Source organism: Eurypyga helias, unplaced genomic scaffold (assembly GCF_000690775.1).
Source record: "Eurypyga helias isolate BGI_N326 unplaced genomic scaffold, ASM69077v1 scaffold24852, whole genome shotgun sequence".
Classification (NCBI taxonomy): domain Eukaryota; kingdom Metazoa; phylum Chordata; class Aves; order Eurypygiformes; family Eurypygidae; genus Eurypyga; species Eurypyga helias.
Window position 1 is genome coordinate 1 of NW_010235641.1, and position 13,187 is coordinate 13,187.

Below are 13,187 nucleotides of genomic sequence, written 5' to 3' on the forward strand. Positions count from 1 at the left end.
AACTCAAACCATTCTATGAATCTATAACTGAGGCCAAGACGATGCTCTGAAATCACCTAATTCTGGGAATAGAGTGAACTTAATCCCACACAACAGCAGCTTTTCCAATATGTAACACTATAGCGAAGGTGATTGTCTGTTTGAACTTTAAGCTCTTCAAATGTCACCCTCTTTGAGTATCACTCAAGAACATCAGTGTCAGAGGGAAGCTGGAAACTGAATTCCAGGCCGCTGGCCCACTGTACCTTCCAATTTTATGGGTTTGGGGTTTTTCAGAATGAATGTTTAAGTGCACAGCATGGAAAGGACTTACAGCACTATACCAATGCCCACAAGTGTCACATTCAGTTCCTGTGGCACTAAATATTTTTATTTTACAGATCCCTTAATTTAATAATTAAATTTAAAACCCACAGTTAAGGTACCTTTTGTTTGCATTTTTCCCTGTCCTGTTATTTCATGAGAAGGTCTCATATTCCCAGATATTGCTGCTAGAAAGTAAACAGCCCAATAACCCAGCTCCACCTGGTGGAGGCTAAAACCAGACAAATTTAACTCTAGCATCTCCAAAAAGGGAAATCAAAACTATAAAAGAACAACCTGGGTAAAAATCAAAAGATGATTATCCCATGAGGCAGCAGCTTTCTCCTCAAAAACCTGCAGACTTCCACCAATGCGTAAGTGTACATGTAATCAAGAATCCAATGAATCCAATGTCTTTCCACGTTTAAGCCAACTCTATCCTTCAGACGTATGTAGAGGCAGCATTAATTACTTACCTGGATAATATCCGAGAGCTTATGCAATCCAGATGTGTTGATAAACGGCCCAGTACCTGGAGAGTACAAGGCATGATTACTTTTACAGCACAAACACACACCCATTTGTATACACCCTTATCTTATTTCAACAGCACAACTCTGGATACTAGGACTTAAAAATTTAATTGAAACAAATAAATAATTTTGAGTTTATGATTATTATTTAAGGTGCAAGGAGAAACATAACACTGTCATGCCAAGGAAAGTGTCACAGCTGACACATTGGGAAGCTGAGACCATTACACACACTTCTTAAGGCTCCTCTACATTAAAAACTGGAAAGGACATAATTAAGACAAAGATAAGCGTGCTTGAACTGTTACCTTTTGAAAAACTCACACAACTAGTATTAGTCTCATGAACAAGAGAATAGAAAACTGACTACCCTGTTTGCAAACAGACCCAACCAAGCTTTGCTACAGCTATAAACAACATCACCTCCAAGCTTCTGGGGTGCTTAAAACAGTGACTACGGAAGAGCAGCTAGAACAACTCAGGAAATACACTGATGATGAGAGCTTGGCCACAGAAATGGTAAACAGTTGCACCAGTTAAGCCAGAGTGTAAATGGCCTAGAAGGAGAAAGATGCTGGGGGAAAACCAAAAAGGCAGGATAGGTTTGTTCCCAAAGGATGCGCTTGCAGAACCAACAGTCTGTTCCAGTCCCCATGGAGCAGGATTGCTCTCCCCAGTGCTTCTACTGAAGAATCTGCTAGTAAGAACTCACTAAACCATTTTCTTAGCACATGTAGAAGTTGGTGATTTTCCTTGCAGGAGGGTAAATTAAGAACAAGATGCTGATAGCATCACAAAATCTTGCTAAATCAGGAAAATGACTGCACATTATATGATTCTCAACACTCCTGCTTCCTAACTCCAACCCCAAGGAAGAACTGAAGACACTAAAAGCACCATCAGAAAGACATCAACAAGCTCCACCCCACAGTTCTTCTGGTTTTGGAGAACAGTGTCGAGTGCAAAACTCCCCCATGTACACACACATGTGTACACACGTAAATTGGTACAGACACAGGTTTTGACACGAAGCTGTTCTTAAACTGGTCCTGTTGTATGAACAGACATAACACGTTTCCCAGCAGAGGACTTTGCAGCAAGTCTTATTATTTAAGACACAGGTCCTCAGGGTCAGATTTTTAAAAGATTGATAATTTAAGTCTAAAAGAAGCCTTTCTCCACACCATGAGCTACACAAACTCCCAATTACTTACATTACAGAGAAAAGTCTGAGGGAAACAATAACATATTTACACTTACGGCCTGAAAGAAACTGTAAGATCTGCTCTAGTGAATCCAAGAGTGAGGATTTGGTCTGGAATGTTATTTGGGCTTCTGCAAACAGATCAAAGATGTAGCTGCAATTTACAAAGAAAAAGCACAAATGGGTAAACACTGTATATAATTATGGACACAGTTACTGTCACTCTTTTCAAGCAACAACAATTTTCACCACCTCATAGCAAAACATGCTCTTGTCTCCATGAGAAAGAAATCTACAGGAATAAAAATAAGTATGCAGTTGTAGACAGCTGACAATACTGACGTGACCAAAAGCACACCGACCACATCCTTCACATCTCCCCGGATTTCTATACAACACAAAGTATTAATTTAGAAACAGACTGGCCAGCAATTTCCATGATTTTTTTTTTTTTTTTAAACAGCATACAATATGGATTAGTTTAGAAATAGACCTACAGAGCCCTGAGGTACCCTCCAACCGAGTCAGTGGAGCACTAGCACCTCTGTTTAAATAATGATGGCAAAATTCAAAGCAGCACGGCGAGAAGCTTCTCCCAGTTCAGAATACCTGATACCACAGCATCGGATTTTCCACTCCTGAAACACTTAAGGAGGGAGTTCCAGCATAAGTAGTGATTAATACATAAAGAGGATTTAAGGAGACCCAAAACGCTGAATGAATACTATTCCCAGAATCTAGTACCAGTCGCACCAGCTGCCCCAGTTTCACCTGGGTCTAGAATCTGCTGGGTTTTTAACATGTAAACACATTAACGAGAAGAAGATTACCTTCCCTCTTTGGTGACTCCACTATCATCTGGTGGCAGCTGCACTGCATCGATGGCACTTTCCAACTGAAGAAGAATTTCTTTAAGAGAACCAGGAGAGAAAACAAGTGAGGTTCACAGAAACTCACTTCTGGCACATGTCTCAGCCCCTTTTTCCCCATGTGCATTATTACAAAGGCTGTTACCAAAGACAGCAACCTAATTGTTTACGTGATCCTGTAAACAAGTCAAAATGATCAAAACCAACTTCCTAGATATCATCTCCACATCTTCATATTAAGCTTTAAGACCTTCTGTGACCTCAATTCTTTGATGAAGCCTGTGATGCTCTTAGAAAATACAGCTGCCAGTAGGCAAAGCTGTTCTTGGAAATGCCTGGTAGACAGCTCAAGCTCTTGCTATCAGCTTTATGCAGCATCACATTCTTAGAGCAGAATGATGCAACCAACACATTTCCAGCACACTGACAAGATCAGAAAACAAGGGAACTTCTAGCAAAGGAGGAAGTGACGCATTCATCTGCCAAATCTCTCATCTTCTGGGGAGAAAAATTCTCCGAAAGAGACAAGTTAAGCTTCCATGAATTTCACAATTATAAGCAACATCTGCAGAAATGCCACATGAACCCCATTCACAGCCGTTGACCTTTCGAAACTGTTTCAAAAGACAAAGAAGAACCTTACTCTTTATCTTCGCTATATCTTCAAGTTCCATGTTCAGCCCTGTTGAAGAAAGGGAAGATTTCAAAGGCTGAGTCAGGTCTGCCTCATTCCTAGTTTTGTTATGCCTTTTCAGAAATAAAGGGTATGATGTCTAGAACTGTGTGTATGGAAAGACATGATAGAATCATGGAATGACTGCAGAATCAGAGGTTCACAGAATTCCACAGAATCATCTGTATTCCACGTGCTGTTCTCTTTCACGACCCTTCATGTCACATTGCCTTGGCCAAATCTTTTCATATGTTTGGCAGTGATTAGTAATTAATCATAATTTATCTACCAGCGAGAGTACATTTTCTGGAAACTGTTAGGAAGTTATTTTTCCAGTTCTTGGTAGTGTGCCATGGTTTAATCCCAGCCAGCACTTAAGCATCACCCAGCCACTTGCTCACCTCCTCCTTCCCCCGTGGGGATGGGGGGCAGGATTGGAGGAAGATACAAGGAAACTTTGTGGGTTGAGATAAGAAAAATTGAGTAACTGAATATGCATTAATAAAATAGCAATACCAACAACACTAATATTAGTACTAGCAATATGTAATGAAAATACCACCACCACTAATAATAGTATGTAATAAAAATAATGGAAAATAAAACAAGTGATACAACCACTCACCACCCACCAACCATCACCCAGCCAAGTCCTGTGAAGCAAGAGCCAGAGCCCAAGAGAGATCACACCGGAGCGAATGAGAAAGCCAACCAATATGGCCCCCAACCCACCCCCAGTTTATACACCAAGCATGATGTTCGAGGGCATGAAACATCCCTTTGGTCAGTTTGGGTCAGCTGTCCTGGCTGTGTCCCCTTCCAGCTTCCTGCAGAGAATGTAGAAACACGGACACAGTCCCAGGAGCCGAAAAAGTCCTTGGCTTGGTACAAACACTCCTCAGCAACAACTAAGAATACTGCCATTGTTGCTACCCTGCGCAAATCCAAAACGCGGCCTCCTACCAGCCACTGTGAGGAAAGTTAACTGACCCAACCAAACCCCGCACATAGCAGCGCCCTGTAAGCCCACAGAAACAGTGGGTTGTGGTTGTCAACACACCTGAATTGTCCAACTCCATATTGAATTCCGCATTTATTTCATTCTGCTGAACTACTTTGGCTTGTTCTTCCAGTATGACATTCACAGCATCCATTGCCGAAGCCAAGTCGTAGGGTGTCAAATCAAAAGAAGACGACTCCTCACACAACTTCTCCTAAAATATCAAGGAATTGCAGCATTACTTGGACTGCCCAGTGTGGTGTTGGCTCAGGCAATTTCACAGATAAGTCCAGATGCCCAGCTTGAGATCATCTGGTATCATTCAGGATCTAGACCAGATGGAGCGAGTCCAGAGGACACCATGGATACACTCCAAGGGCTGGAGCCCCTCTGCCATGGGGACAGGCTGGGAGGGTTGGGGGGTTCAGCCTGGAGAAGGGAAGCTCTGGGGAGCCCTTAGAGCCCCTTCCAGTGCCTGGGGGGCTACAAGAAAGCTGAGTGGCTGCTGCCACGTGAAGGGAGTGACAGGACAAGGGGTAACAGCTTTAAATGGAAAGAGAGAGATTGAGATGGGACATCAGGAAGGAATTCTTCCCGCAGAGGGTGGGAGCACTGGGACAGGTTCCCAGAGAAGGTGTGGATGCCCCATCCCTGGGAGGGTCCAAGGCCAGGCTGGATGAAGCTGGGAGCAACCTGGTCTAGTGGACGGTGTCCCTGCCCATGGCAGGGGGTGGGACTGGGTGGGCTTTAAGGTCCCTTCCCACCCAAACCATTCTGGGATTCTATGATTTATCGTCTCCAGCTCAGGCCAGTGGACATTTTACAAACACCTGAAGACTTTGACTATTACTAGGCATCCTTTTTCCTGAAACGTAGAACAGATTTTGCCTCTTCCCCATTACCAACATTCTACCATTCCCATCTAGGAGCAAATCCCTGCATTAAGATCCCTTTGTTTTTTAATAGGTATCACCTCCTATGTTCTTAGCAATGATGCTAATAGATTTTTTTTTTTAATATCCTTTTGTTTCTCTCCCACACAGCTGCCAAACAGCTTGCCACCTGATGTCAGACTGTCCAAGTGAAAGTTTTTTTAGTTACAGAATCAGTTTGTTCATTGAAAGGGCTACTTCCTGGTCCCTCTCACACTCCAGAAATACTCGTATCCCTATATTCACCCATCTGAAGACATGGCCCTCACCCCTCATGATCTTGCAATGAGATGGGGGCACGGAGACAAAAAAAGGAAAGGGGGGCCATGAAAAAAAAAGAAAAGACAAAACCAAAACCAACAAAACCCACAGTAAACCTGTAAAATTTGGGCCAAGGCATATGCCAGAACAATTATTACAGGGATACTATAGTATCCCTACAATATCCATACCTTCTATAAAAAAAAAAAATAATGGTTTCAACACTCGACTAAGTTGGACAAAACCCTCTATGACCTTGAAAAATACATCACATAACATTTTGTCACAAGTTTTTCATTCGTAAGAATCGTCATCCCTGAGGAATGACAAGAAATATTATCCTGCACAAAAATTTGATTGCAATAGCTATGAAAAGCTGTAAAGAAAGAAACGTTAAAAGGAGCTGCATGTGTAAAGCAGTCTAAACAGAAAAGTCAATTTAATTTCAGAGCAATTACTAAGTTTCCACATATTAATGTGGAACAGAAAGTACCGTGAGTGAAGTATTGCAAAACAAGTCACTCTAGAATAGCTTTTCTGGTTTAATTTTTGCATTTTTAAACACTACAAAGGGAAAAAACACACCCAAAAAAGCCCAAAACCCAAGCAACTATGACTGGATTTCCACTCATTTTTCAGCAGAAAAATAGAGGTTCTCACACAAGGAGCACAGCCTGGACACAACTCTGCAACTCTCTCTAGTCGAGCCCGGCACACTCTCGGGTGGCCGTTTACTGCGAGGAAAACATGCTATCAGAAAGGAAACTTCGCAGCTGTTTAGCAGAAATCCCACTAGGAGGTTGTTCTCATGGCAGAGAAAAGGGATGTATTTCAAACGTTCCTTTGCGTTTCATTATTTAGGCAAAGGGCTGCAGCCTCGTGACAATTAAGAGGAAGATCTCATAATGCAGCTTTTTCCTTGATCTTTCTTTTTTTCCCCTTCTACAAGCAAAGACTTGGAAGCACTACAAGAGTCACGTTTGCCATCTACTGCACTTGGAGAGCTGATGCAGCTGAGCTTCAAGAATGAAGCTTTCACATTTTCTTACACCCTGGAACAGAACCCTCCAAACAAGAATGCGAGTGACCTCAACTTTGGAGATCCACCCTCCAGCAAGAAGACATCACCTTGCAGACCACCACAGTGGTGTCAAAGAACTGCTAATTAATTACAGAGCTTTGACTGCGACAGGAAACGTTCATGATAACAAACATCAGAGCTGAGCACAGATCTTACCGCCTGTTCGTAGGAGGAGACAGGTCGGCTTTTCTCTTTGCATGAAGTCTGAAAACTGGCAACAGAAACAACTTACCACATTGTGAGCTTCATCGAGTATCACCACAGTCCCCTTCAGGTCCAAGCTGTGTGCTCTCCGGCTCTGAAGGCAAAAAAGAGAATGAGGGAATGGACAGAAAAGCCACCAAGACATACAGATTTGACCGAGAAATTGGCTCACGAGACAGATTTCGGTTTTCATACATTTTGAAGTTTTATTTGAGATTGCAGCAAGGAAGCGCTGTGGCTGCCTCAAATATAAACCACAAAATTGCTTTCTCTGGAAATGAAGGTGCCGAAACGCACCACATAAAATTTAAAGGCTGTGACAACTGACATGGTAACCAAGAAAACAGGTGAACGTACCAGGATGCACAAATTGATCAGAATTAGTTTGGGTCGCTGTTTTTGCCAACAGGGATCTGGGAGGAGCAGGGTGGGAAGCAGAGATTTGCCTTGTTTTTACAAATTGACGTTCATGTCACCTTTGCAAGAAGCAGATGCTCTGAAAACATCCCCAACAGCACCAGATCACCCAAATTCATCACACCCTGCTTCTTTGCTTAAGGTGGCCAGAGATTCTTTATTTATTGTTTAATTTATTAAATATTTGGTCTCTTTGCCTTTTGTAGCAATGGAATGCAATCTGCCTTTTATTATAATTCATTAATTACTCCAAGTTGTGGGAAGATGTCAGTAGATTTGTTTCCTCAGAGTTCTCAAAGGTTTCATTTTTTTAATCCATGAAATACGGACAACTTACTGCAACCCCTTTTTTTTGGTAAAGCCAGCAACTATTTTCAAGAGAGATGTCCAATCCCTGCTAAAGAAGTCTCCTTATTCTAGAAATCATGCAGCTGGCTGCAGAATCAAAAACGTCTCGGAAGGCACATGAAAACAATGCACAGTATGTGCAGAAGATTTGCAGTCAGGAGGTATCACCGAACAACAAGGGCATCACATTCTGCAAAGCAGGTTCTATAAAAATAGCAAGACTTCAAACAAGAAAAAAAAGAAACTACTTAACTGTGGGGAAGAACTTTACAGAAAAAAAACACAAAACCCGGCCTCTTTATGGCTCTGAATTTGAGCTGGGTTTTGGTTAGTTTTGAGTACAGCACGTAAGGCATTCACGTACTGCACATCCATTCCTCACAGCTTATCCACTAGAAGCCAATATAAGATAAATAGAAGTACAGTTGCATTGAAAAGCAAAGATATATCCTACCTTTGAGTCTAGTAAATAGTTGTAAGGCATAAAAATAATATCTGCTTGTTGCTTCAGGCTTCGAGAGAGATAATAAGGACAAGCTCTGTTTAAAAAAAAGTAGGACAAACTATGAAGTAATATTAAGAATGCAGCAAACATTCATGCCCTATGTTTCATACTCTCAAGGGTTTCTAATCACCTTCTTAAGGAGTTGAAACTGGCATGTTTCATTTTAGGGCAGAAGGTTAGCAATACTGGCAAGAAGACAGGTAAAAATAGTGTGGAACACAATACCCAGGTGTGCAGCTCAGCAAAACAAAGACAAAAATCAATGGAGGCAGGAAGACTGGCATTCACCACTCCTGGTCCCTTCCAACCCAAACCATTCCACGGTTATCGTTTCAGCCCCTCTGGCTAGAGGTAGATGCTGCACTAGACTATCTTACCTCAACAAATCAGTCACCTCATTCTTTTAGATCTGAAAGAAAACTGCAATACCAGTTGTCATGTCAGCTGATATTGGTAACCTTGGCTCCAGTGAGAAATAAAATACTGGTGAGCCTGACTCTGACCCGATTCAGACATGACACATCCTCTACCCAGGAAGGATGGAAATAAATTGCTGGATGAGAACTGCCGTGACAGCAGGTAAGGCTCTAGCGCACACATCATTTTGTTGGAAGCTGTCCCTACAACATAGGTAGCCACCCCACTTTGCTCTTGTCACTGTTCAGCTACTTCAGCATATGACAACTTCACACTGAGGTATTAATGAAAATGAGCAGAGGAATAGTTTTCACCAGGGAGAGGAAGGTTCGAGGGGATCATTTACCTGTGCTTGTTCCCATTTTTAACCAAATCTTCAATATCCATGATTGACTCCATTAGTTCTCTCTCTGTACTCTTTTCTGCAAAAAAAATTACAATACAACACCAGTTTAGGTAAAGGTATCGCACAAAGATTTGTTGTTACCCTGATCAGGCTACTCCACCTCCTCACATTTCATTCCTGAAAAACATTAACACAAACACACAGAGAGGCAGATTCTGCCAACCCTTCCAAAGTTCTCCACCTGCCTAGCAAATCTCTCCCTCTCCAAAAACTAGGGCTTTAGATCCACAGGCAAACTCACCTTCCACGTTGTTATAGAAGTGGCAAGCACGAGTCATCACTTTCACCCGGCACATGTAGATCTGCAAAACACAGTACATTTTAGCCAAGAATAAAACAGCTTGTCAAGCACCGAAAAGCGTGTTAAGGAGTGAAGAGCTATCAGTTTTCTGTAACACCAGCTAATGAATAAGTGCTAATGACAGTTCTTCACTTAAAATCACTTATCCCTCTGTCCTCCTTAAAAGTCACCCTCTCTCTTACGCAGCACAGAATGCTCAGATGCAATTTGGTTATCTTTAGCCACTAATATTATTCAGTCATTTTTGATATTCCTTGTAAGAAGAACAGGTAAATCAATCCCTGAAGCATTATTTTGCAATTACTGCTGCTCTTGAAAAACACTTACGTGACAGATCGGAAAGTAAACTTCAAACTATTAACACTCTCTTATGTTCTACACAATGACATCCTTCTCTGGATGGAAAATGCTACCAGAGACGCAGAATTAAATTTTGTGCTCAGAGAACTGGAAACTGAAAGCTCCTCAAAACACATTTTGAACTACTATCTTTCCACCCCTACAGCCTCCACTAGTTAAACAATGCCAGCATTAACTGTTACACACTGTACGCCAAAAGGTGTTCTCGCTGGGAACGCTTTCAAGGCTCTGTTCTCACCTGCATGTGGTTGCTCTCCTGTCGCTTCACTTCAGGATTGATGCAAAGCTGCTCTCTGGAACCCAAAACGCATATCTTTGGCCTGTTCAAACAGAATACACAGAACCGACATTAAAAATAAGGCAAGAAAGAAGAACACGGTTGTACATGTTTACGTTGGCTATCATCTCTCAACAGTGACAGGCTTAGGAGAAACAGATGAGCTCAAAATACGGGTCAGAATCAGATACAATAAGCAAGTTGGCCTGTTTGTAACAGCCATATATGTTACGTGACTTTATGCCACTGCGTTTCTCCTGGCAGCAGTAAGCAGTAGTTTACAGTAGGAGGTAACTACATTACCCCTATGAAATCTGGGTTCTCTTATGACAGTTCAGCCAAGTAAGCTGGGGCCTGTCATCTGTTACAGCTACTCCAGAGCTGGCTGTGAATTTTTGAGTAAGGTTATGACAAGAACTAATGCACTAAGAACATCCACAATACTTTTTTTTGGCTTATTTCTTGTGAAGATACAGCCATGTAATGTATAAACAAGTGGTTATTGCCTGTGCAAAGAGCTCGGTCAATGCACTGGCAAGTCAAGAGCTGGCAACTGTGAAAGATATTGGTAGAGCAAAACCACAGTTGTTCATAGATTTACATCAGCCTAAGGAATTCAGCTGTGTGATGGCTTCCCACTGCCTTAAAGTAATGGCCCAGGAAAAAAAAAAAAAAAGGAATTTCAGAAGCAAACAATATAAAAGAACCAAAACCAAACACAGGAAATTATACCATCAAAGGGATAAGAGAATCTGCGAAGCTTGAAAAACCCCAAACCCAACTGAGAAACCCACCTTCTATACATGCACATTAAGAGAAATACATTTCACTGGATATCAGTTTTTTATACATTTATTCACATAAATTCAAACAATAACTAAACCATATAGGGTTTTCCACCTTTTCTTTGAATAGGAACATTACCCTAAACCATATTTACCTGTAGACTGTGTTCTTTAACTCGTTAATGACCTGTGTAAGTTGTGAGTGAGTTCTGGAGGCATAAATTATTTTGGGAACGTCAGTGTAATAAGCTGCCAAACAGAGGAGAGGAAACAAAACCCAGGACAACATTATTAGCTTGAAAAGAACTAAATATAAACAGCCTCCTTTCCTAGTTGGGACTATGATAACAGGTTGCCTTGTAGAGACAGCAAGAAATTTTGTTATCTAATTATTCACACACACACAATGAGCTAGATGAGTTTCTGGTGTTCTAAGAACAATTAGAAATATGTAAAACACCTTTAAAAAATCTATAAAGTAGTGTGAAACTGTGCTTCAGCCACTATGCGACTCCATGACTTTTATATTTACATGCTTATTAAAAGAGATAGATAAAATCAAGTGTTCATTAACATTCCTGTATCGCTCCTATTCTGCAGAAAAATCACAGCACTCACTTGGGATATCAGCGTCTGTCGCAGCGTTGCCCCAGGTTGACAAGGGTATCTCGGGAAAGAGCTCCACTCCATTCATACGCTGTGCAATTTTGCGGGCTGAGATAGTATCTTTAAAGTGCTCCCGCCAAGCCAGAGTGGAACACAGCAGGCAGAGGGTCTTTCCTGTGCCTGTAGGGCTCTCCAAAATGCCGTTTACCTTCTTTATGGAAAAGAAATAAAAGAGAGGGTGGGAAATGAGTAATTTGGAGATTCAGCTAGGTCTTTGTGCAGTACTGCATATCCTCGGTAAAGGGGCAATCCCTGTCTGCTAAGCTGTATCATACAACAAAACACAGTCATGCCCCACGTATAGTTGTTATAAATGCATGACCCTATAATCAGCTTAGTGAGACTCCATCTAAAACCCAGAGGCCGGTATTATCCGTTATTTAGCTGAAGAATTCTCTGCTCTTAGAGCATCACACTTCAACATAAGCCACCTGAACATATTAGAAGTCACGGCAGATAAAACAGAAAGCGACTCTTGGATTACAGACTGCCAGTTTCCTTCGGAATTAAGGCTGTATCCCGCATCATGGTTTAGTTGGAAAATTCTGCAAACACTTTCAAACACCTAGTCCTACTGGATAGGAAAATTTTCAAGTGTGTAACACTAAAACTCGCAGAAAAACTAGCAGCTGAGCTTGCACTGCCATAGCAACTCATGTTCGAGGGTCTAAAAAGGACGTGCATGTATACAGAGCAGGTTTACAATGCTTTTACTTTAAAACGAGGAGGGATGAAGCAGGCACCAAGCCACTGCCCCATGACATGGAAGAATACTGGAAATCCAAAGCTTCCACAAGTTCATTTAACCTCTCACAAGAATAGGGACCAGAGAGTTATATTAACCAACACCAGAACAAAGATAACTACTATAAAACCCAGTTTCTTACTTGACATTCATTCAGTACAGTTATCATATTGTAGATAAAGTGAAAAACTACACTAATAGTCCAAGGACTAACAATACAAAACCCTCAGATATCCAAAGGACAGACTCCATGGACACAAGGGCTACTCAATCTGCTTTCCTTCCCTCCCAAGTTAAGCAGAACACCCTGCCTACACGGCTACTGGCTGCCACCTGCTCTTTTCTGGGCTTTTTATAACTATAAATTAAGATAAAAGTACAACAAAAGGTCAGGATAGACTTGGAGAAGGTGGGATACGGGCAACAAAACATAGAGGTAACTTGCAACAACCTCTTTTTTGGGGAGCCCTTTACCACTGCTATAAATAAACCGCAGTGAATGGGCCAAACGCCTCCGGGCAGGAGGCACTCACCTTCTGCAGACACTCGATCACCTTGGCCATGTAGGCTTCCTGGCACTTGTAGGGCTGGAAGGGGAAATCCACCGTGATGCCGTTCAGCGTTATCCTGGGCATGTTTCCCGTCAAGTGCCTGCAACGAAGCGCAGCCCCGTGATTTACCCTACGCCGCGGCGGGAGGGTGCCGTACGGCCGGTGTCACGGAGCGCAGCGACCTGGGATCGGAACAGGTCCATTTGCAAGATGAGATACCCAAAGGGCCGGTTTCCGACCCGCACTTCGGGCCATGGCGTTACGAGCGGACCCGCACCGCGGCCTGGGCAGGAGGCTCACGGGCACCCGAGGCCTGGCCGCGGCGATGCAAAGGAGACGGCCCGGCCCG

General features: G+C 42.3%; 1 protein-coding gene across 1 annotated transcript; it reads right to left on the reverse strand.

Annotated features, from left to right (window-relative positions):
* Positions 1-4,671: 4,671 nt before the first annotated feature.
* Positions 4,672-12,953, reverse strand: LOC104505141 (regulator of telomere elongation helicase 1-like). The gene is made up of 9 exons (XM_010146834.1): positions 12,821-12,953; positions 11,495-11,693; positions 11,032-11,125; positions 10,053-10,134; positions 9,395-9,455; positions 9,094-9,169; positions 8,280-8,364; positions 7,085-7,154; positions 4,672-4,796 (listed from the first exon to the last, which is right to left on the reverse strand). The coding sequence occupies exons 1-9, from the start codon at positions 12,920-12,922 to the stop codon at positions 4,783-4,785; spliced, it is 783 nt and encodes a 260-aa protein (XP_010145136.1). The 5' UTR covers positions 12,923-12,953; the 3' UTR covers positions 4,672-4,782.
* Between the last annotated feature and the right edge of the window lie 234 nt (positions 12,954-13,187).

What these genes read in the sequence shown, in the direction of transcription:
- LOC104505141 (XM_010146834.1), bottom strand. Translation starts at nt 12,922, where the DNA reads ATGCCCAGGATAACGCTGAACGGCATCACGGTGGATTTCCCCTTCCAG. An exon ending in GACAGACGCTGATATCCCAA is followed by an intron (nt 11,126 to 11,494) that starts GTGAGTGCTGTG and finishes TCTGTTTGGCAG; the next exon opens with CTTATTACACTGACGTTCCC. An exon ending in TTAAAGAACACAGTCTACAG is followed by an intron (nt 10,135 to 11,031) that starts GTAAATATGGTT and finishes CTGTTTGAACAG; the next exon opens with GCCAAAGATATGCGTTTTGG.